The 26,251-nt window shown below is 36.5% G+C and overlaps 1 protein-coding gene across 3 annotated transcripts in view; it reads right to left on the bottom strand.

The window, feature by feature from the left end:
- HHIP (hedgehog interacting protein) overlaps window positions 1-26,251 on the bottom strand; it is a 96,199-nt gene that overhangs the window by 7,557 nt on the left and 62,391 nt on the right. For all 3 annotated transcript variants that reach the window (XM_021938828.2, XM_021938829.2, XM_003899227.3), the window contains exons 7-11: window positions 25,693-25,836; window positions 21,907-22,028; window positions 19,645-19,768; window positions 18,564-18,694; window positions 14,851-14,932 (exon numbers count right to left, since the gene is read on the bottom strand). In XM_021938828.2, coding sequence (XP_021794520.1) covers window positions 14,851-14,932; window positions 18,564-18,694; window positions 19,645-19,768; window positions 21,907-22,028; window positions 25,693-25,836 — 603 coding nt within the window. The remainder of the gene's footprint in view (window positions 1-14,850; window positions 14,933-18,563; window positions 18,695-19,644; window positions 19,769-21,906; window positions 22,029-25,692; window positions 25,837-26,251) is intronic.

The following is a 26,251-nucleotide window of genomic DNA, read 5'->3' as shown; positions in this document are numbered from 1 at the left end:
CAACTGCTCATTACCTAATCTTCAGGGAAAAAATGTGCAGTGGCACTTTCCTATCAGTCGCTGTTACCTGTGCCACAGTGCGGTGAGAAGATTCTTTTCAGTTAAGGAATGTAAACAAATGTTTTCATTGACAGTCAAATCAACAGTATTAGGATGGCCAAGCAGATGGACACCTTAAGTACCATAAGAAGAAGGTGACCATTACAGGTCAAAACCTCAAGAGGTAAATTACAGAGCTTTCTGAGACAAGCAAATAATTAAGCCCTGCAGACTCGGCTTTTTTGAGATAGGTTACCTTGTTATGTCCCTATGGCAATATGAACAGTGATAATAATTTGGGGCCTGATCACAGGCTGTTTCTACAATGACTCAAAACCATATAAACCATATATGTTAAAAACAAAAATATTTAAAACGTACAGTGGCTTCCCTAGCTCTTCTCCTGAAGAAAAGTCCCACTCTGTTGAAAGTGCTGTGTTCTGCAGCTAACATGACAATTCACAAAACACCCTTAAATCTATTCAGCCTCTTATTTGAATCTAGGAATGGTCAATTTCTGTGAAAGGTCCTGCAGGCATTCTATGCACTAAGCATATTTTTATTCAAAAAACATTAACAGTTTCCATGTGTTCCTCAAAAGTGTCTTTCTGGGAGTAAGGGTGGGGTGGGATAAGGTAGAGAAGATGTTAAACGGCTATGCCAAGAAAAGTAAGGACACAATCTTCGCCTTCTTCTTGCTGTTCTTCAGTATCCCAAGTATATTCTATTTCTTTCTCATTTAAAATTCTTATTTTATTTGTGAGACAATGGCGGCATTTCTGACCACAAGAAGAGCAGTTTTTCAGTAGCCATGAAATTCTTCTGAGTCGTAGGCCATGATCATCTACGAAGTGGCATTCAGTAAACAAAAATTCTCATTGAAATTGCAGAATTCTGTGCATCTAATTTCTATTCCTTACTCACTTGCTCACCCACTTTCTGACTCATTCAAGAAAAGAGACCCAGAAACAGAATATGTCAAAAATCTATTACATGTTATAGGCAATGCAAAATTTGCAGGTACCTACTCTCACATACTTCCCCATGAGATGGTTTATGCCTAAACTGGTGAATCTAAAGAGATGGCATCATTTAGATCATGTATATAGGTGAACTTTGTTAAACAACAACTAGAAGATGTTGCCTGTTTGAGGCAAAGTATAGGAACACTGATTCACGGGCACTGGGGAAAGGAATGAGGACATGATAAATAGGAATCCGATACTGAAGGGCAATTCTTTCAGGGAGAGTGTCTGACCCCTGTTTCCCTGTTGATACTCCAATTTGATGCTTTGACTATTTTTCACCAAACATTCAAACATATGGAAACTCATATTAGGGAGAAGATTCTAAATTTTTTTTTTTTTTCCCCTAAGATTTGGTAAATGTCTGTCTACCTGCGGATGTAGTAATTATTTCCCACCTGGGCTTGTTTACTTTAATTTATATAAGACTGTGTAGCTGTAATATACAAACATTGTAATTCCCTCAAGTTTTATTTAAATACCAGGAGAATTTATCTTTTTTTGTTCTACATAGTTGATAAATAACATTCTGTACTTATTATATTAAATCAATCCTCTCTCTTTTAAACTGTTGCTCTATCAAGATTCCCTTAATATGAACATTTACATAAAAGATTGCTTGTCTCTTATAGGGTTCTCGTCAGGAATAGGCTGTTTATCTATTTTTTTCCCTTCTTCACTGAAGATTTTCTAAGGGCAGAAGCTACATACTCAATCCTCTTCAAGTCCAATCATTCACTTGGGCAAGTACTGAGCTCTTCAGGAGGATAAGACATAAAGAGTACAGGGTCCTGAGCCTCACACAGACCACTGAGGATAAGACAAACAGGCATACACAAAAGTATAATGCAGTGTGATCTTTGCTATGATACAGGCACACATGAAGTATTATAGAAGCACAGATAAGGAGGCAACTAGTTTAAGGGATGTTATAGAAAGATGACATACTACCATGTATTTTATCTTCTTCAAGTATTCATATTCATAGGAAATAGGAAAATTCGGTATAAGTCAATAAATGTTTATTAAATTAAATTAGGTCAGGTACGGTGGCTCACACCTGTAATCCCAGCACATTGGGAGGTCAAGGTGGGTGGATCACCTGAGGTCAGGAGTTCGAGACCAGCCTGGCCAATATGGTGAAACCCTGTCTCTACTAAAAGTACAAAAATTAGCTGGGTGTCGTCATGGGTGCCTAATCCCAGCTTACTCAGGAGGCTGAGGCAGGAGAATCACTTTAACCCAGGAGGCGGAGGTTGCAGTGAGCCAAGATCATGCCATTGCACTCCAGCCTGGGCAACAAGAGTGAAACTCCATCTCAAAATAAATAAATAAAGAAATTAAATTGAATTTATATAGTAGCAACTTTCTCAAACACACTCTCTGAAATATGAACTCCATGAGGACAAATATTTCCTCTCATCTCTTGTGACTCCCCAGGACCTAGAAGAATGTGTTGCACATGGAAGATGGTTAATAAAAATCTGTTGAATGAATGAAATTAATGAGAATGTGGAATTTTAAAAGGGTGTTTGCGCCCTTTCTATGTTGTTGTGTAAAGACATCAGGAAAATATGGGCCATTCAGGGGAGGGATATCCTTAAAATCTAATTGCTATACTTTCATATCATAAACACAAAACCTTTATTGTATTTCTCTCTATTGCTTAAATAAACTTGTCTTAAAGTTTTTTTCAAGGTACAGTTATACTCATTCTGAAAGATACATTTTGATAATAATTATAATCATAGTAAATAAACCGAAGGTTAAGAAGTCAAAGTCAGCATGAGATAAAGAGACAGGACTGTCTTCTCTTCCAGGTGAGAATTAAGTCAACACATTAAAATTCAATTTTCTAATATATGGTAGCATCTGACAAAGATTTTTGGTGATTCCAACCATTTCCCTGCAATCACTTTTTGTAATGGTGACGTTCTCCCTTTCACTGAAAAGAACAAGGCCTCTTTACGTGGAATAAAGAGAAACAAAAAGGGAATAAACAGTACCTTTAAACTTTATTATTATTGTCATATTGAAATAGACCATCTTACATATACTTAAGTGCTACATATATACACCTAGATAGGACCTAAACAAAACTTTAGGGTATACATCTGTGATGCATTCACCCATTTTCATACTTATTTTTATTGGACTGGAAAATTGGGTGCTTTAATGTACAATCTAATACATTAGATTTAAATGTATTAAATTTGATTTAAATATATTAAATCTAATTTAATACATTTAAATGATTTAGAATCATTTAAATTGTTTCGTTCTTCTTTTAAACAACAACTCTTTAAACCTCTGGACCCTTCACTCTACTAAATGAAATCAGAGTAACTTTCAAAACAGAAAACTTACCCAAGAGGGTGTTTAGGCTTATAGAAAAGAATATATCTAGCCTATTCGTTCAGCTATCCCCATAGCCCTTGAATTTAATTTAAATCTGAAAAACATATTTCCTAATCCCTTCACGCATGACAAATAATGAAACGCTAAAGCTCTGGTGCAGAAAACTGTCCAACATTCTTTAATGTATAAAGCACTGTTTTCAGAAATTTAAAAAATGTTCTTAGAAACCAACTTTGGCTTGCTTTGTGTAGTAGTATAAAGATTTGGATACTTTTTTGAAAAAAAGGAAGTTGAGAAGCATAAGTTATTTATAACACACGTTATAGGGGATGACTTTCTGTGAATAGCTAAGACCGACAGTGAACGTCTTTGGGTAGTGGTATTATGAATGGTTTTCATTTCATGATATTTAATTTAGGGGATGAACAAATAAATCAGTACATGGGAAGTCCTTTGATTCTGTGTGGAGGTACAAGGATAAATCCTGTCTGAGCAGGACCACCCTTCCAAATGAGCACTGCAGAAATCTATTTTGTCTAACAAAAAGGAAAGGAGCTCATTCTGAAATTTTTGTGAGGTGTCTAGATTTTGAATTCATTTCATTGTAAAACAAGATATACAGATCAAGAGTAATACTTATGTGTGAAGTCCTGATAGAGGTATTAGAAGATATACTAATTCTGTAGCCTCTCTTAGACAGCTTTATGTTTAAGGGTGGAAGGTGACATAAGAACTATCTTACTTCTTTATCCATAGACACATTGGGACACATGGAAAAGGGCACCCTTGCAACTCTAACATTTAAAAAACTACTTTTCTTCCATGCTTTCTTTCATTCTCATGAGTTAGGAAAAACTGATAAGTCAAAATCCTCATTCCACAGAATGCAGAATCTCAGGCCATAACCCCAGATCTACTGATTTTGAATCTTTAACACAATGGTCAGGTGTCTCACATGCATATTCAAGTTTGTGAGGCCTGTTTCTAATTTAGGTCCATTTCCCAGCCAGAGGAATCAACGTGGCCTTTAATTAGTATATTCAGGTGCTTCCAAGTACAGAATGCTCTGAAATCTTCCAACTGGGTGGAGTCTTTGCCTGAACAAGGAGACAGTCTTCGAATGCCACAGCAGATTCTATGGTTTAATGAATTTCCTCACGCTGTAAGCAATTTGATACACAATGATTATCCTTGACCACTCATCGTTTTTAAGCCAATACTCATCACTTTTACCTAAAAAAGGGTAAGGAAGTGAAAAATTTCTCATGATGGGATAAATTTTTACTGTCTCCCATCTGTGGAGCTTTAGGCATAGGAATAAGTGCTAGTATAGTACTTGCTGTGTCATCTTTTTATTGCCTTTCTCAAAGGCAGTATACGAACTGATATTTTTCTTCTTTGCAATTGTCTTTAATCTGGCTGTTCACTGAATTTTTCCTGGTCATATTGGTGTTTCTTTCTTCAGTGTCAGTTTACTTATAAGGAGTAGAATGCTGTATTCTGAAGGATTTACCGCATGTTTTGAGACTATACATAGCCATTTTGTAGCAGCTTTAAAAACAATGCATTATACAAACTCAATTTTGCTGAGGAATCACATATTTATAATACAATCATATTTCAGGTAGAAGAACAGAGCCAATGGAATCTATTCCTGTGTAACCACGTAATATTGATCTCATTGGGACTTCATGGCAGTATTGACAGCAACATACATTTCCTAATGGTATTTTTCAAGTACTATTTGAAGTACAGCAAGAAATTAAATGTTTTAAGAGTTACTGCTTTCATTTTATTTTTAAGGAATACCTTCCTTGACATTATAGCATATGTAGGCTGCAGAAATATATGTTTTATATATTCTTAAATAACTCTGATACTAGAATAAAGAGGAAAAAAAACCTTTGAATTCAAGGATAACTCTGAATTTATGTACTTTATAAATCATATTCAAATTTTTAATTTGTACTAAATATTTCTAAAATTTGAGTTTAGGATGGATAAAGCTAATGTTCTGTCTTATTTTCACATAGTGTCTAGAAATTTCTCTGTTCTGAAATGTCCTGAAAACAAGTGGGGCTTGGCATTGGCTGTCTTCTTTGTGATTAATATTCTCTTCATTTTGACGATTTCTGCGATTTAAAAGTCTCATCCTCACATGATGAACTGACTTGCTCACTAATAAACAGTGTTACTTGGCTTTAATACCTAGGCAGTTTGAAACTGAGTTGGCACTAAACCTTTCAAAGGAGGCAAAAGCAATAGTAATTTAGTGAATTGAGCCATAGGTTTGACTATCTACTGCTAATAAGATTGTCAGAAATTTCACAAATATCCATCTAATTTTCTTTTGTGGTTAAAGATGCAACCATAATAAAAGCAAATAATGAAGCCACTTACATTTTTCATGTTTAACTTTATTCTCATGAGTGAGGGCCAACTTTGCAATTCTTAAATTTAAAAGATCAGAAAGTGTATGAAGCTATTAAGTGGCTGTCACACAGCTAGTTACAGAGAATTCTGGAACTCTTTCCTGGTTCAGTGTTCTTTCCACTGAACTGGCCCTCTTAGTTTAGGAAAAAAGGTAGCAACGTACCCACATTTTATTTCAGGTCCTATTAATCTCACTACACAAACATCACCACAGTGCACAAATATCTAAAAGGGTATGTGGATCTCCTGTATCAACTTTGGTTTATCAGCTTAACTCAATGCATATATTTCCATGGGAAAATCAGGACATGAAAAGTTGTGTAATATCTTACAGGAAAAACCTAGGAGAAAAGATTAATGAAACTAAATTCTAATGTTACGTGCTTTTAGATAGACAAGGTCCAGTTTTATCAAATTGCTATAGGTATTTGTGGCATTATATTTGCAATATCCTAGCTTTAGAAACTGATCAACTATAATATGAGCAGTGAATATAGAAAAAATAGGCATTTCTACTGTAATTCAATGTACATGTTCCTGAAAAATATTGTATTCCACAAAATGGCACTTAAAATAAGTGGGCTGTTATGGATTGCTTGTTTCCCTCCAAAATCACATGTTGACTCCCTAACCCCCAAAATGACAGCATTATGAGACGGGGTCTTTGGGAAGAAGTGAGATTTAAATAAGGTCATGAAGATAGACCCCCCATGATACGATTATTGCCATTATAAGAAGTGTCACCAGAGAGCTTGCTTTCTTTCTCTCTCCATCATATTAGGATACAGTGAGAAGGTGGCAATATGCAAACCAGAAACAGAACCTTCACCAAGCATCCAACCATGCTGGCACCCTGCTCTTGGATTTCCTCCAGTATGGTCGGAAGTAAATGTCTGTTGTTTAAGCCACCTAGGTATTTTGTTATAACAGCCTAAGCTGACTAAGACAAGGGCTTATGGGAAGAATTGGTTTGGGGCAGACCCCTCAAGATCTGTGCAGCTTTGTAACTAAAGCAGTGATGAAAACAAAAGCTGGTACCTTGGAAGAAAGTTTGGGCAACCAAGCGAGCAGCTCAGAAGTAGCTGGAGGTCGCTTCAGGAAAGATTAGAAACACACAAAACAAAATGATGATGGAAGTGGAACTCTGAAAAGAGGATGTGCACCCTGAAGAGAGCCATGGAAAGCTGTGGGATGCATCTTGAAAGGCGGAAACCCAGTGCAGGGACTTACTTTTCATTGACAGCTCAGTTGAGAAGGCTTTTTCTGCCTGTGCAACAGCTAGACTGAGGGCGTGTTCCTTTCCCTATAATTCTCCTTACGTCTTGCTTGAAAAGCTACATAACTACTTTCATGTTATGCTGAGATTCTCTTTTGTACATGAGCTTATTAGTGTTAAAGAAAGTCACACTGTAGCAGAACAGAAATGGAAAACCAAACAATGGTGGATTTTACCTACATCAATAACTTCTGGATCATCAATTTGGCAATTTATAATGTACAGTGTTATGGTACAGTATTTTTGTTTCAAAGTGTTTTGCCTCAAATAATAATTTTTACATTTTAATAATATATGCAATCTCCTGGTTTAAAGTAAAAATAAACTCCTTAGGGGATGGGACCAACTTCTTATTCATTCTCTCCATCTGTGGCACATAATTGAACACAGGAGACATACAAAAAATGCTTCTAATGAAATCAGGGCTACTCAAATCAGGAATCTTGGATTATATCTGTACTTACTCTGATATGGCACAAAAATAAAAACTAAATAATTAAGGTATAATAAAAAAGCCAATGCCATTGCTTCCTAATATAAAGGAAATACATTCTGTTCAGAATTTCATGTCCAAAATCAAGTTTTTAACTTAAATACTTAATTCATAAACCATAATTGATAAAAATGTTAGGCACAACTATTGCTTATGTAACAATATAATCAGAGAAATTTTTTTGGATTTTATCTATTTTTATTGTAATGAAAACAGCCCAGGGGAATGACAACTAATATTAACAAATACAATAAATAGGCTGGGCACTGTGGTTCATGTCTGTAATCCCAGCACTTTGGGAGGCCAAGGTGGGCAGATCGCATGAGGCCAGGAGTTTGAGACCAGCCTGACCAATACGGCAAAACCCCATCTCTACAAAAAATACAAAAAATTAGCTGGGTTTGGTGGCGTGCACCTGTAATCCCAGCTACTTGGGAGGCTGAGGCAGGAGAATCGCTTGAACCCGGGAGGCAGAGATTTCAGTGAGCCGAGATTATGCCATTGCACTCCAGCCTGGGCATCAAGAGCAAAACTCCGTTTCAAACACACACACACGCACACACACAGAGAATAAATAAATAACACTTATATTACAACATCATTCAAAAGTTTTAAGAATGCAGTATTTTTCTTTTAGAAATCATCAAAAAATAAATTCTTAACTCCATTTCTCCACTTATAAAGCAATAGATCTACCAGTGTTTTAATTTCATATCATTCAAAGGTAGAAATTTAAGATTCACTAAATGCTTTAAAGGAGAAAAGAAATTTAAAACAAGTTTCTTTCCTATAAAAGAGCACACGAATGTCAGTTCAAATTTTGAAGATGACTAGCCTGATAAATTTCCAAATTTTGGTGTTCATATATCATTCATTCGTCACAGTTGACAAAAATAAGCCATTTAAGTAACAATTTTTTTAACTCAACCAAAATGAATTAGTAACAAAGTGATGCTAAGATGCAGTTTTTTTCTTTATAAGCTACATCTTCCTCTAGAAAACATCTTTTCAAAAAATTTGCATGACTGTTTTAGACATATCTAATGCAACATTAAATCCGTCTTTATCTAAGGTACTGTAATACCTGATGATATACTACCTTACGATAAAAGTATAAGATATTCAAAAGGACTAATATCAGACTTGTAGCATTGTCCTACAAGAGACAGTGGTGGGCATGGCAGTGGTTGTGGCCGTGTTAATTGAAAAAGAAAATGCTTTTAGGAATTTTTGACTCAATATATAAGTTTCACTTTGAAGAATATATTCTTCATCATTCACATTCTCCATATTATATCTTTTTAAATGAATGCTAGTTTGAAGTGGCAATTCAGTCAAGTTTTCATAGCAATCTGTCCAATTACTAAAGAAGATGATATTCTAAGATTTGAAATTCATAGCTTAAGAGAGACTACTTAGAATAAAAGAGAGAATTTCTTTGAATGCTGTGGTCATATGTCACATTTCCAGGAAATAGGAGAGATATATATATACACACACAAGAAGACTGGTACATGTTCTCACTATAAATAATGATAAGTATGTAAGGTGACGGATATGCAAGTTAACTTGACTCTGTCATTTCACAACATTTATCAAAACATCATGTTGTACACCGTAAATATATGCAATTCCTATTTGTCAATTTTACCTTAAAGTTGGGGAAAAATTAAGAGTTTAGATTCATCTTTAATAGCTGTGGGAGACCAGTGAAGGGTTTCAAGTAGGGGAGAAATAGAAGTAGTTTTGCATTTTATAAATACAAATCTGTCAGCATTTGGAATAAAAGCATATGATGGATTTTAAAAACAAGACATAAACACTTTAAAATAACACGGTCACACACAGTTTTTTTCACAAATTATTATATAATAGTGCCTATTTATTTTGAAATAGGTGATGGCTCTACATAATATTGCATGTGTTACCTGTATGTTTCAGTATGTCTGTACACATGTACATGTATGCAAATCTTACTAAAGTATGAATAAAATTTTAGTTATACTCAGGCTGCTACCATCTATTATGTATGCATGCTTATCCATTCATTAGAAGTTTCAACTTTGATCTTGCCCAATTCTTTTGTAGTATATCTCTAAAATTTCAGATGCTATATGGCAGCTTAGTAGGGATTTGTTAGTTGAAAAGGTATTGTGCACCACAACAGGAAATCTAGTATACTGAGAAAGAATATAATCAGACAGATACATGTATATTCATCTTTGGTTACTGGATACATAGAATAATGATGATAGCAAAAATGTGGAAAATGTTTCCTTGCCTCTTAGACTTCAAATCCACCATGCTGAATGGACTTTTATAGGGCATATACTTGTTCATGACCTCTAGTGTTAAGAAATTCTGTCATGTTTGAAAACTAGTCCCTAGTGGAGCCTGTATCCCTGTTAATAGCTGAAAGGTCAATGGAGCTGCTAAACAGTTTGTATTACTGTCAGGGTGGCCATGAAAACACCACCTGCTGCAAGAGGACTTGGCAGCTGGGTCAACAGGCACTGTGGGAATTTATCAACTTAGGGGGGCCACTTGCATAAAACTTTGACTGATGAATTGGGACTAGACTGGCTTATTGGGCTAAAGCTGCTCTATTATGTATAACTTTCTTTGGGATGGCAGAGCTGCCTGCTGGCTCCCTGAGACATATGCAAAGGATAAACAGAACTGGTTTCCTCTTATGAAGTGATTTTTTTGAAAAAAACACTCTTTAGCATCCAGTCTAATAAGAAGTAGGATGAAGATATTAAGAAAACAATAAACAAAGGGCAGTAAGTGGGCCATGGGGGGAAGAAGAATGAGGGGCAGTTTTTGATATTGGTCACAGAGGAGATTGGGGATACAACATTTCTATAAAATGACCCCTCGAGCCTGGAATTTGCATTGTTAATTTATAGCCTTATTAAGGGAATGGTCTGTGTGACTTGGTTGGGTAACAGATAAGTGATATGTTAAAATATAGCAAGAGTGGGTACATAGTAATTAAATCAACATGATGGAGAATAATTTTCCTTTACAAATTCCTAGAGAAATAAAGCCTGGAAAAGTTTCAAAAAAAGTCATTTGGTTTAAGTTCATCTGAAACAAAAATTAAAGAATATTTGTCAATACTATGAAAAAATTTGTGTTCTATAAAAATAAATCTTGGAAGTTACATAACTTTGTCGGAATTCTTTAATTTCCACCCCTAGGAACATTTATGTACTTCTGAAAGGATTTAGCAAAGAGCGTCCACGGTATAATTTGGACATTTGAACACTACGTATTGAGAGTTGTTTTTTTTTTTTTTTTGAAACGGAGTCTCGCCCTGTTGCCCAGTGCTGGAGTGCAGTGGCATGATCTCGGCTCACTGCAACTTCCACCTCCTGTATTCAAGTGATTCTCCTGCCTCAGCCTCCTGAGTATCTGGGATTACAGGCATGCACCACCATGCCCAGCTAATTTTTGTATTTTTAGTACATAGAGGGTTTCACCATGTTGGCCAGGCTGGTCTTGAACTCCTGACCTCAAGTGATCCTCCCATCTCGGCCTCCCAAAGTGCTGGGATTACAGGCGTGAGCCACCATGCCTGGCTCTATTGAAGGTTATTAGAAGCTCCATAGATGTCTTTATTCCAATTTTGGAACTAAAGGAACCTTAAAAGTTGAGAGAGCATCTGAAAATAATCCTGGAATGCCTGGAATAAACACACAAAAATTACTAAAGAATGTAATATGTTTAAAATACATTATTTAAACACCTTCACAGTCCTCTGTAGAATGCAGCAGGGACAGAAATATCATCTTCTACATATTTTTTGATGGACAAAGGGGCACAGTTTGGTGAAATAATCTATGCTGGGTGCTACACTAAGGAAGATTTAGAGACCAGACCAATTGACTCCCTGTCTGACCCAGATAGACTTGCTCCCAATCTTGACTAGTTTCAGATGGCACTACTAAGTGAAAGTAAAATTATTGCCAAGATTTTGTGTTCAGTTCATCTAAATCTGTTTTCTAGAACTGCTAGCTGAAGGAGCCCCCAGGCTAAGGCATACTGAATTCAGTACTAGAGACTTTTTTGGATCCTGTGAGTTGGCTGAGTAAACTGGGTGATTGGTGTTGATTTGACCTTAACTCTGCTCTGCCATAAGATGTGACTGTTCAATCCCTGAAGGTATTCCAAGAGTGTGTACAATGTTCTAACATGGAGGCAAACTTAATTCCTTTTCTGTTTCCTTGGAAGTTGCTTTTTTTTTTTTTTTTTTTAGACAGAGTCTCACTCTGTCACCCAGGCTGAAGTGTAATGGCATGATCTCGGCTCACTGCAGCCTCCTCCTCCTGGGTTCAAGTGATTCTCCTGCCTCAGCCTACCGAGTAGCTGGGATTACAGGCACCCGCCACCATGCCCAGCTAATTTTTTGTGATTTTACTAGAGATGGAGTTTTTACCAGATTGGCCAGTCTGGTCTCAAACTCCTGACCTCAGGTGATTCACCCACCTCGGCCTCCCAAAGTGCTGGGATTACAGGCATGAGCCACCACGCCCGGCCTGGTGGAGTTTTTTGTTAAACTCAGGAGTTTTTTCTTAACTCCTGAGTTCTAGGCATTGTCTTTTCTTTTCTTTTTTTTTCATGCTAAACAATGGCATTTAATTTTTACAAGAGGATATCTCACCATCCTTTTCTGAGGTTGCTGCACACTGTAATTGATTTGAAACTTACGTAAATGATTATGTAGCTTACAGCTTTAGATCAAATTGTCCTTACAGACTGAGGTGGTAATACTAGAACCTTATCTGTTTTTGCCAAAATGATTTAAGAGATACTATACGTATAATTTCCATGGTTTCTAAACTCCCTCATTGTGTGTTTGTGTGTGTGTGCATGCGCACATGTAGGAAAAAAATAGGAAAAACATAAATCCTATGGTAAGAATGTAACTTCTATGACATATAATACAGAAAATAAAAATTTCACAGTTTTCTGCTTTTCTCTTCTTGGGCCACAAATCAACTGATGTTTGAAAGTTATTCTGAAAACATTATTCTAGCAAGTCTGGGGGCTTTGGTACGAGAATACAATTAACCTAAGAGTTTAATTTGTGTGTTTGATTTTTGGTATAACAAAATGTGTCTATATATTGTTTTTTTAGTTGATAAGATTCTTTTTTAAAATTCAGCCTCAAAAATTTTAGAAAAACAATTCTGCCGTAACACGGACATCCTGAATACCACTATGCTTGTAATTAGTTTGTTTCCAAAATAATCCTGTTCACACACTTAAGTGTCTGCTTATATAGAACTTCAACTCATCTAGGAAGAAATACAATAATAATAAACGTTGATGGCCAAATCAAAACAGCATGAGGCTCCCAACAAATGTTTATAAAAACATTTGTTTTCTTATAGTCAGTTTAATTTTGAAATTTACGCTCATGTCTGTGTACAAGGACGGTTTCTTTGGGACTCTGCTACTTCCCCCACCTTCTGAAAAGCAAACACAAATCTTAACCCAGGCCCCCCACATGACATGACTCACCAGAAACAGGCACCATAATGAGAAGTCAGGCCTTCAGGTATGTCACTCTGAGACCACCCTACTAGAGGAGAACTAAGATCACAAAGCCAAGGTCCCTTATGGCAACCTTGGTAATTAGACACTAATAATAGACTGAAGGTGTAAAATTCACCTCCGCTCAGTCACAGACTAAACAATCCAAATGAAGAGAGAAAGATTTTTGTGAGAAGGAGAGAGAATCCATTACAATGCTACCAGGTACTTTGCAAAAACATATAGACTTAGACAGTATAATAGAATAACAATGACTGTTTTGAAACTAATTGTATTATATCTGAGTGAAACCCCTACACCTCATTATGAATCTTTAGAATTTTGTGAATTAATGTTAGTTTGATTTTTATTCTTAAGGTTGCCAACTTCAACAATCCCCTAAGTGTCTGATTTTTTTGTTGTTGTTGTTTATGTCTTTGCTTTTCTTATGGAGGACATTAATTTCACATTTGAGGGAAAAAAATTGCTGTAGTATATAGATGGGTATTTCTCTTACTGTGAAAGAAAATGTATACAGTCAAATAGAGAAGGGATGTTATCAACCTGTGATATGTGATATGTGATACTGCCCAGAGATCATTTAGAACTGGTTCTTCTTTTTGTTCTGCAAGATCCAATGTCAACCTACATTTCTCTCAGAAAAGCGTTTTGTCATATAAAAAAGGAGAAAATTTCAGAAAAACATACACAATTTACAATTTAAAAAGAATATTTTAAAATGCCCTTAGTAAACTTTTCAGAGTATTAGAATTAACTTTTTTGAAAAAGACTTGAATTGAAATTTGAAAATGGAGTCATGAAAATAATATAGAAGGAATCTGAAATTTGCAGCATGGTGTGGCTAAAGAGTAACAAGTCCGAGTGCTCAGCAACAGTCGTGTCTGTAAGGATCCTCAGGTTTCGTTATGATTAGCTGTTTCTAAATTGATGACTAATGTCTTTTCAACAACATATAATTTTAGCAGCTTCTGATAATTCAGGTTTGATCCATGAAATTAACAACTGACTAGTGATGATTCAAGATGATTGAAGTACATATGTATAAATGTTGTGATGCATGAGTGGGAAGGACCGGGGCGAGATAAACATATTCTTTAAAGGATTAAAACATTCAAATCTTTCTTTTGCTGAAGCAAATAACAAAACCCTACTTAAGTTTATATTTGTCTAGTTACCACAGTCTTCATGAGCGCTGTGAGCTTTCAGATAGTTTCCAAATGAGGCTCAGATGTTGAACTGCCAGAGTAACTTACCTGTTTACTTAACAAAAATCATACTAAGCACCTGTCATGTCTGCCAGTATGTTTCTCATTTTCTTTACAATAAGGAGGGTTTATGGCTTCCAACACCAGAGCCTAAGCCACTGCCTCACATGTCAGGGCCCCTGTCTGGCTTTTAACTGAAGACTCTGATTCCATGAATATAATGTTGCTCTGTGATGACAGCAAGAACCACACGAATGAGCTTTTGAAGTTCTGCATAGTGGCATTAGTCATCATAGACAGGGGAAGAGGATCCTCTCAGGACAGTGCTAAGCATATGGAAGTGGCAGAAGTGTACATCTTGGCTGATTGCTAATTGTGACGTTCCTATCATTAATTGAATGAACAAAAATAACTGGAAGAAGAAAATTATTGACTTAATGGGATAAAAAGAAATCTCACCTTTTGGGATCTACAATTTTGTAGAGTTTTCCATTGTGAGTCTGGGTCATACTTTTACTGCTTGATAAAATGTAAACTTCACCTGTTAAAGAAAGAAATAACAGTAAGCAAATTTATAGCAGTACAGGTCCTTACTTCCTATTGCCTGGCAGTTATTCTGTATGTAAATCTATCTCCATCTGTCCACAAGAAAATCACTTGCCTAAAGATTATGCAAGAGTCTCACATGTCTGCCTTTACAGTGCATCCAGAATTCCAGATTCCAGTCACTCCTTTCCATATCCCACTACTACTCCAGTGCAAGCAGATATTATTTCTCATCTAGATTATGGTAACAGCTGTCTAACTGAGCTCCCTGTTGCCACTCTTGTTCTTCTGTGTGTATTCTCAACGTACCAGCCACAGTGATTCTTTTCAAAAGAGTTAGATCATGTAAGTTGGATCACACTCCTTTGTTTCAATGCTCTGCAATAGCTTCTTATCTCATTCAGAGCAAAAGCAAATCCTCACAGTAGCACCTACTGCTATAACCTCATCTGCAACATTTTGCCCTCTTGTTCACTCTTCTGTAGCCTCACTGGCTTGTGGTTTCAGACATGGGAGGCAAGTTCCCAACTCAGGCTCCTGTCTCAGGTTCTTGCTGTTCCAGGCCCCTATTACAGGCTCCATCTTCCTGTGAGTCTCCACTAGGTTCATCTTTTTCCCCTTCCTTCAAGGCTGTACTTAAATATCACCTTTCCTGACTGCACTTTAAAATCGCACCTTCCCCAACTCCCAACAAAATCCTCTTCACTACTAGATTTTTCTTCAAAGCATTTATCACCAATTTATATACAGTATTTTAAAAAATTTATTTTGATTTTCCTCCTCCTGTGCAACATAAATTTCATGACACTAGTTTAGACTTCTTGTCTTTTTCCTTTTTTTGACGGAGTGTCGCTCCTCACCCAGGCTGGAGTGCAGTGGCGTGATCTCGGCTCCCTGAAAGAGTTTACGCCATTCTCCTGCCTCAGCCACCCAAGTAGCTGGGACTACAGGCGCCCACCACCACGCCTGACTAATTTTTTTTTTTTTCTTTTTTTTTTTTTGTATTTTTAGTACAGACGGGGTTTCATCGTGTTAGCCAGGATGGTCTCGATCTCCTGAGCTCGTGATCCACCCGCCTTGGCCTCCCAAAGTGCTGGGATTACAGGCGTGAGCCATTGCGCCCAGCCGACTTTTTGTCTCGTTATCCACTGCTGCATCCTCAGCATCCAGAACAGAGCTTTGCACAGAGTAGGTGCTCAATAAATATTTGTTGAGTGACTATTAAATGGGCAAGTTTTATCTTGATTTATTTCTGTGCAAGATTGATACATGTTAGTTATCAAGTTGTTACCGTTAATTGATAATTTGAGGCCACATGAAATTGGGGTGTGCCTTCTTAATCTTTAGCTTTTTTGGAATATATGAAAGTGCATCGCAATGTGTTAAAATAAACACTGGGGGAGAGGGGAGAGAAAGACAGAGAGAGAGAAGAAGAGAGAGAGAGAGAGAGAGACACCATGATGCTCCGTCTCAACTCTCTAAACTCTTAACTCTTGATGCTAGCTGTGTTCATAATGATGAAATACAACAGATGAGGTACTCTTTTAGGAGAAAACCACCCCGTTTATCACCACTACTTCCATATAATTCTATGTGTTGAATTGATCATGTGAATAGAAAATTAGAAGCTGTATTTATAATTACACATTTATAAAGTTTTAAAATTTATATTTGGTCCTCCCTTATGAAATAATCCTTGATTTAGTCTATATTTCTCTTACTATTGTGCATTAAACACACCCTGCTACTCTTCTACTTCTGAAAAAGATTTACACAGTTTGTACTAAAAACGTAGGCACAACAGAAAAAATAAAAATGAAAGTACAAAGCAAAGGAATGTAAGCAAAAGAATTAAAATTATTTTGTCAAATATTTTATAGTTTACTTCATTTAATCCTCACAACAAATCCGTCCTGACTTTATAGTTAAAAAATAATATGCAAAGTCCCAGACTCTCAATACTTTTATTTCAAAAGGTGCAAAAACTTACTCACTTTCTTGTATGGTTCTTCAATTAAAGCTAGGGAGTTTCACATTAAAATGTAATCCAGTGAAACTGTATTTATTTTAATTATGAGGTATATACAGGGTTGTAGCTTTTGGAGAGTCAGGATTATGTATTTTTATTTTTTAGTTCTGCTCCTAAATAGTATTAAGTGGACACAGACATTTGGGATGGTTTACCTAATGGTGGTGATGTTAACATAATGAGTGATGATGAATCATTTGTAGCAAGGTCTGGGAAAATCAGAATTATTCAGTCACAACATCTAAACATTCATCTCTAACTCAGACACAAACCATTCTTTGTGCTATCTCGGCTCACTGCAACCTCCACCTCTAGGGTTCAAGCGATTCTCCTGCCTCAGCCTCCCAAGTAACTGTGATTACAGGGGCCTGCCACTATACCCAGCTGATTTTTTGTAGTTTTTGTAGAGATGGGGTTGCACCATGTTGGCCAGGCTGGTCTCGGACTCCCAACGTCAGATGATCCACCTGCCTTGGCCTCCCAAATTGCTGGGATTACAGGCATAAGCCACGATGCCTGGCCTCATTCTTTTACTTTTCAAATCATTGTTTGCCAGTGAAATTAAAATTATATTACAGAGGATGTGAGTGAGGAAAAGTATCTTTCTGGTTCCTTTGAGTGGGGTAAGGGAATGTTAAGGAAAATTTTTAAATTGCTTTCAGTACTGGAACAAGAAAAGAATAGACTGGATTCTCTTCTTTGAATTGTTATGTTCCTGTGGCTCTGAAACGTATCTTATGTGTTTCAACAGTCTTGTCTGAGTCCCTTATTATTCTAAGTAAAGGGCATGAAACTATTTCTGATGAAGTCTCCATTTGATGTAAAAAAATCCAAATCCTAAGTTTTAGAGAAAATATTCTGATTTACGTGAGAAACATACATTCTTCTTTATGCCTAGAAATTTATCTCTGAGGCTAAAGGAGCATAGTAGTTATGGTTTCTTTGAATATTATTTTTTAAAGGGAGTCACTATGAAACTACATTTATCTCTGTAATTTGAATTAGTAGAGAGTAAACTATTTACTCACTGATGAATCATATTTCAATTTCAACTTCTTTTTTGCTTTTTAAGCTGCATACGTTTTGATAAACATGCCAAGAAATACATTATATGTTATACCATAGATTGTCCCATGAGAACATAATTTCTATTCTATTCGAAAGAAGATCTGTACTCAGATCATCTTGCTCAAATTTCATGCCCCCATGGGCAAAAAGAAAAAAGAAAAAAGAAATAGCAGATAAGGCAAGTTTCAGATTCCAACAAAACTTTTTTATTTATTCCAAGAGACATGGATAAATGGAAAGGTTTTTAGATAGAGAATATACACAAATTACTCAGATGTATAATCAAACATATCATTAAACATTTAAAAAATTATCTCTTCAGGACTAAAAAATTATTTTTCCTGCCTCCCATTTTTCTGCCTTATATTTTAGTATTTCTAGTGTGAAAATAAAATATAAAGGCCCTCAGGGAAAAGTTACTGGTAGAGAATATGTAACTGGACCATCTTAATCTTTGCTGTAGATTACATTTCCAACAAGTAGAGGATAAGATTGCTATATTTATGCTTCATGGCAGATTGTACAGTACCTAGTTCATCTTCTCCAAATCCCAAGATGTGACCGGAAAAGTAGCCTCTACAGGACCCACTAGTGCCGAGACAGAGTGGTTTTTCTTGCCATTGCTTTGTCACAGGACTTTGCTGGAGAGTTAAGAAATTCCTACAACAAAACATAACATAAACCTACAATGAATACATACTTTTGTTTAATGATGACAATAAAATGTCTCAAATAAAATTCATAACAAACAATTGCTTTGCCATAGACCTGGCTTCTAAAGGGGAAAATAATAAAGCCCATAATGTGTGTGAGTACTGTGAAATTCCCATATGTGGAGAAAGTACTGAAAGATAGGATTTTGTTTGGAGGGGGCACTAAAAGTACCTGAGTATGAGAAAAGCCCTCCCCTTCATCCAGAGAATGATATTTCCTCGCCAGGACTAGAATCCATGCTGTGCTATTAATCAGAGAGAGGGACAGGGGAAGAGCATGGGGTCAGTACATTTTTCTAGTTCCTTGTAGCGACCGAGAGTATCAGCTCTGCCATATGCCTGAATGCCAGTGACTTAGGAAACAAGATTCTTAATTTGGATTTTGTCACAGAGTTTCTTACAATTATCCACAATGTGACCTTGAAAATTGAGACTAAAATTTAATTTTGTATTATTCCTACTTATAGAGACAAATTATATTAACTTGCTTAAAGTCCTGAAAATTTGGCAAAACCAAAAATCTTGAGCCTTCCAGTATAATTTAAAAAATATTTATGTGGCAAGTAAAATAATAGTTTTCAAATTAATTATTGTCATGGTAAATTTATGTTGAGGATGAAGGGAAGAGCCCAAATAATATGAAAAGTCCATCTGAAGACTTCTGTGCACTTAAAAATTATTTTATGAAATTTATCACGCCTGTCGAGAGAGCATCTTTTTGGAAGTTCTTCAATTAAACCACTATATCTATGGAACTAACAGTAAATACTATTTATGTGTGATCCCCATCTGATGCACAAAAAGAGACAATCATTTGAATATTTTGTGGCAGTTTGCCAAATGATTAATGGATATGTCATTTGATATATCATACTGTTGTGGTATCAGCAAACCTACCCATTACGATCTCCAAACACATAGCTTCCATACAGTCTTTCTGACTGGCAGCCCCGGTATACAAATCCACCAACCAAAGGACCATTACTGAACGGCTTGAATTCTAAAAGTGATGGCTCACTTTCTGGAAAGAAACATAGCATTAGATCAAATGAAACATATTTTCGTAAAGTAAAAGGAATGTACACCAAACAACAATTACTACAGTGATTTAACTCTGAAATGTGTTCTATGATACACCAAAGGGTTTCTTGCTAGGGATATTTAATGAAAGCAGTCTTTGCTAAATAATATCAACATTAAAAGACCTCCATGTACAGCTAAATGAAATGAGCATGCTCTGCAAACGCCTGCTGTTGTAATTTTCAAGACATACCAAGTTTTCAATGAAATTAGAATCTGGATATTTTGGGACTCATGATTATTTACTTTAGAACCAAAATACTTTAAAAAAACGTTTAAGGCTTTACATACTAAGTTTTTTGTGGAAATACTTCCGCATATATTGAGTAAATTGAGACAGACCTCTGTCAAAAGATATAAAATGTTTAAAAGCCTACACTTTAATGAAAATAAAAACATAGTACAGAAAAGGTCTTTAAACATGCATTTATTCTATATGTGAAAATGTTGTAACTTAGTCAAGTAATATCTTCATTAAAATATTTTAATGTTCTGTTCATAGAGTTGTGTGGATAACAAAGTCTATTTCAATAACTCCTGATTACATGTGTATAGTCTTGTGCCTCTGTCTTTCTGTTCAGGCCATTACATACTTGGATATCTGCATGCTAATTGTAATGGAAAAGCTCTAAAGCTACTTGCAAACTAATCTGAAAATTACCCTTTATGTATTTAATATCAAATAAGTCATTATCAACAGATTTTATCAAAGGCTTTTGTGGAAAGATAGTAATTTTAATGACCTCTTCCCCTCCCTTGTGATTATGGTGTATACGATACTACAAAAAAGTAGAAAAGATAAGAGAAATTTTAAATAATGAGCACACTGAGAGGTAGCATAATTGAACAATTAAGATCACAGACTCTTGAATTAGGCTGCTCAGATTCAAATCCAGACTCTGCCACTTTGTATTGTGTGACAATTAATCTTTCTGTGCTTCAGTTTCCTCATTTGTACAATGTGGCCAATGATAGTGCCTATCACATAGAGTTGTTCTGTAAAGGAAATGAATATAAAGTGCTTACTATAGGGTCTGGCATGTAGTAAGCACTGTAGATGTGTTTTAAAATAAATAAATGTAGTGCTGTTAATATTGTAACCAATTTTAGCTTAACCTCAATTAATGTGACTGTAGAATTTTGTTTAACCTACAAATATAGCCAAAATTCCATCAAGCTAGTGACTCATTAGTTTTTTTTTTTTTTTCAAATCACATTACTCTTTGGTTTGGCTTTTAAAAGATGCGCGTGCTCACACACACACACACGCCCCTAAAAAAAGTGAAATAACTGAATACCACATGAACTAACACAGCTGCTTCATTCCTGGTGTTAAACAAATATCTGTATTGAATGAGTAAATAGAAAAAGCAATCAATTTAATAATCTTAATCTACTGTGCTTCCTGAATAATAATAATGGTTGATATATTGCTTCCTTCAAATGGAATAAATACTAAAATATTGAAAAAACTAAGTGTTTTGAACTTTTTTATTATCCAACTTTATATTTTTACATGTTCTCTCTAAATATTCAAGTAATCATGTTATTAAAAATACTGCTTAAATGTCCCATTCCCATGACTTGTTTTTGCAAGTTGATTACTTTGTTTTCTCTAAGATAAACATTTTTTTAAAAAATTACATTCTTATTTGAATCACTTACAATTTTCCTAATGCTGAGACAAGCATGTTGGATATTGAGAAATGTCTTACTTTTAACACTTTTCTCTGTATATAAGATGTTAAGACAAGCTGCTCTCCCCTATTGAATAGAAGTTATTCATCTTGATTCTTTGATGAGCAAAATATAAGCTGCTAACTTTTGAAGGACTGTTAAATGTTTTGGACCTACTGAGAACCTTTCAATCCATGGTAATTAACCAGATGGAACCCTCAGGGCTTGTAAGAGTCACTGGAGCTTTAAAAAGTGAGCAATTTACTCCCTCATGATTGTTAGGCCAGTGTTTTTATGCTTTCCCAAACGCTCATTTTTCAGAAATCCTTTTTTCTTCAATTACTAAATATACTAAAACAAAACTCGAACTAAAGCAAAATCAGCAAATTATGCTCTACATACCATAATCTTTCCCCTTTATAATCTGTAGGATTCTGGCTGATGATCTGTTTTTTCCATTGGAGTCTGAACAAAGTATCGTTAAATTGATGTTTATATCAGTGGGATGTCGATCCACAGCACATCTGCATAACAAGAGGGGATGCACATTAATTCCTACCGTGATCTTTTCCAAGCTCACACTGGAGGTTCCTGACATAGGAAGGAGCCCTTTGTGGACTGGCAAGAATCCTATGAGCAATTTAGTTTGGATCTTCTAGAAAGCACTGAAGGAAGTAGTCCAATGTGGTTGCTTACTTGGTTGAAGCTTAATCTCTGGAATATATTTCTTAATTTCTCTTGTTATGATTTATAATTTCTTATGTTACAAATGTGCACACTGTCTTAAAACAAATGTTAGTCTGTTCTTAAGGAATATCACATGTATAATACACTGATAAAGTATTGTGAATAAGAACCAGTGTCACCATCCAGGAACAGAAAACCAAACACCGCATGTTCTCACTCATAAGTGGGAGTTGAACAATGAGAACACATGGACACAGGGAGGGAAGCATCACACACTGGGGCCTGTTGCGGGATGGGGTGCAAGGGGACAAAAAGCATTAGGACAAATACCTAATGCATGTGGGGCTTAAAACCCAGATGACGGGTTGATAGGTGCAGCAAACCACCATGGCACATGTAAACCTATGTAACAAACCTGCATATTCAGCATGCATATCCCAGAATTTAAAGTAAAATAACATAAAAAAAAAAACAGTGTCACTGTCAACTCATCTCTGTGCCACACAATACAGTACTAGTTATAATATTAATTTTGAGTTTCTTATATGAATTTGCTGCATTCTAAAACTTAGGCTGCTCTAACACAGGAAAACACGTGCTCTAATTCCGGGAATATAGTAAAGCTGGTCCCTACAAAAGTCGAAGTCTTTACGTTGACTCTGTTATCATGTTTTCCATTCCTAATCTGGGGGCCAGAGTATCTCTGTGACTTAAGCCACTGACAGGAAGCTCCATAAGAGGAGGCAGGACTTGCAACTTCATTACTATCTTCCTGTTATCTGGTTCAAAGCCAGGAATATAAGAGGGGCTCAAGGTTTGTGGAATATTTCAGTCACTGAGGGACAGGGTATGAGGAGCTTGGGTTGGGGGAAGAATAAAGTTACGTAATACAATTTTTGAAGTTATCAAAAGTGTGGAAAACAGGCTTGCATTGTTTTTAGATTTTTCAACCTTGGCACTGCTGACATTTTGGGCCAGGTAATTTTTTGTCTGGGGAGGCTGTGCTGCCAACTATAGGGTGTTTAGCAGCATCTCTGGCTTCTACACACGAAATGCCAGTAGCATCACTCCCTCGCCCTCCACCACACCCTAATTGTGAAAACCAAAAATGTTTCCAGACATTGTCGAATGTCCCCTGGGGGTAAAATTATCCCACTGAGAATCACTGTTCTAGGCCAACAAAATATATTAATTACTTAAAAACAAAATCAAACCATTGGAGCTAATAAAGAAATTTAAAAAATAAGATACAAAAATGAGAGTTGGTGCTGGTTCTTAAGAGACAGAAGAGTCATGTAGCAATTATAAAAAAAAAAAAACAAACAAAAAACAAAACATAAACTCTTGGCTCCAGATGATCTCATTCATGACAGGGAAACCATAAGCCTGACCTGCCAAAGATGGGTTAGTTGTTCTGTGGCAACAGTCCCTTTATTGTCCTCTCTAGTTCAATGATTCACAGAAGACAATGCCTGGCAGGGATCATGATAGAGTCATGCTGTGACTTAAGGTGGAACTAAATCCACAGCGGGGAGAACATTTTCCTCTATTACCTTTCTTTGAAGATGGAGAAACTATGAGAAAAAGAGATTTGACTTGTTTCCAAGAAGAAACAGCAAATCTGGAAAGTAGGCCAGATGGAGTTGCTGGGGGCTTGGAGCTATGGCTCTGGCTGAATACCAGGTCCACTAAGAACTGCTTGACCGTTGTAACCTTCAGTTTCTTATGTGAAAAAGCGCCCTGCCAGTGGCACTCTCTGGGTGATACTATAATGGTGTCATTATATGACTATAATGTCATTATCTATTTGTCTAAACCTACAGAATGCACAACACCAAGAGTGAACCCTAATGTAAACCATGGGCTCTGGGTGATTATCACGTGTCAGTGTCAGTTCATCGACTATAACAAATGTTTCTCTATGGGGGATGATAATAATGGGAGAGACTATGCATGTGTGGAGGTAAGGGTAATATAAAAATGTCTATACCTTTATCTCAATTTTGCTGCACATCTACCACTGTCCTGAAAACTAGTCTATTAATAACAGGGGAGTGGGAGAGGTGGGGCTGATGGTGAGCCTTGCTGAGAAGCAGAGAGGAGATGAAGTACACAAGATACTTAGTTCAGCACCTTGCAGCAAAGTGCTTAACAAAAGTTTGCTTTATTTTTAGCCAATGATTAATTTAGTTTTCTTTCTACTTTATTAAATCGTCTTCTGCTTAGAATACTCTTGGAGGGAAGTGGAATATAAACACCAACTTCTCCTTCAGCCCTCTGCCACCAGAGGTGGGGAGGCCCCGCAGCACAGGCATCTTGCCACACATCTGGTCTGTAAAGCACCTCGTCCCATGTTTTTGCACTGAGGTTCAGGACCCCCAGGAAGGTTGTGAGAAAGCTCCAGTGGGATTGTGGTGACTCAGGCTGCCTGACTTCAAAGTGTTGCTTTGTGGTGGTATCTGTGAGTTCTGAGCTCTAGGAATGGAATGTGACAGTTTCCTCCACATCCTGAACCCACCTTAAGTATTCCCTGTCACACAGATTTTAAGATCTGCTGAGATGCCAAAAAGGAAATGAACTGTAGACTTGGGTTTGATGGAGGGGAGATGAAGGGCATGAGGGATTATAAAAATAAAAAGTTTGAGAAATATTCACCTTGCACATAGTGAACACTCAATAAACATTAAATGGTAATAATAACTTACCTAGTAAATGAATGGATGTGGCTAGATATCCCTGAGTAGGAATAATAGATCATAGACTGGATGAAGCTTTTGTTACTGAATTGCTGTATTATACTTCATAGCATTTTTACAAAATGTACCCCAAATTTCTCACTCTACATACTTTTTAGTTATCTTTTGTTTTGGTTCATTATAGTACCAACAGTTAATATGGAGTCCTTTAGTATTTGCAATGTTTTCAAAGTGAAATAAAAGTTAATATTTTGCTCAACTCCTTGCAAATTAACACTGCAGCATCATATTTTAAGTGAAGCTATGATAATAAGAATTGCAGTTTATTTAAAACTTACCAGGGGTCAGACACACTATTTGGTACTTTACTTACAGATTTTTATTTAATCATTGCAAGGCAGTTATTATCACTCTCATGTAATATATAAAGAACTTAAGATTCAGTGGGATTTAAGGAGACAGATCAAAAAGTGTATCTCTCTAAACTGTTCAGATTAAAGTATTGGTCATTACACTAGTCCAATAGTGTTTATCTGATAATAACCTCTCCACATTTTAAGGTGAATTTTTCTCCATGAATTTGTCCTTTTCCTTGTCTAATCTGCCTTCTCAATCTGCTTCTCACAATAATAGAAGACAGAGTGCTAAATACTCACTTGAGTAAGGACCCGTTGTGATTTCAGAGGCACGGCCTTAGATACCATCTTTGGCTGCTCTGTGATGGTATATGCTCTATGCTATATTTTCCCGGTTCCCGGATCCCCGCCTGGCTTTAAAGTCAGGGAGAAGACAGACGTGTTCTCACCTGCCTGGATCGTGGAGCCCATGAGCAAACACTTCAGGGGGCTGGTTGGTGCTGTTGAAGTGTGGGTTGCTCCTTGGTATGGAATAAGGCACGTTGCACATGTCTGTGTCCACATCCAGCCGTAGCACTGAGCCTGTGAAATCACTGAGAAATTGGGGGACAGAATATGTGTTTTACATTTTCATTATATATCTCACCTATATTAAATATGGTGAGGTTGTTCTATTGATGAAAGAATCATCCCCTTAGTTGAAATAAAATATTAAAATGGCTGGGTGCAGTGGCTCACGTCTGTAATCCCAGCACTTTGGGAAGCCAAGGTGAGAGGATTGTTTGATGCCAAGAGTTCAAGGCTAGCCTGGCGACACAGCGAGACTCCATCTCTACAAATTTTTTTTTTTTTTTTTTTGACGGAGTCGCTCTCTGTCACCCAGGCTGGAGTACAGTGGCCTGGTCTCGGCTCACTGCAAGCTCTGCCTCCCGGCTTCACGCCATTCTCCTGCCTCAGCCTCCCGAGTAGCTGGGACTACAGGCGCCCGCCACCTCGCCTGGCTAATTT

Source organism: Papio anubis, chromosome 3 (assembly GCF_008728515.1).
Source record: "Papio anubis isolate 15944 chromosome 3, Panubis1.0, whole genome shotgun sequence".
Classification (NCBI taxonomy): domain Eukaryota; kingdom Metazoa; phylum Chordata; class Mammalia; order Primates; family Cercopithecidae; genus Papio; species Papio anubis.
Note: the sequence above shows the minus strand (reverse complement) of the source record. Positions and strands in the feature narration are given on the sequence as shown.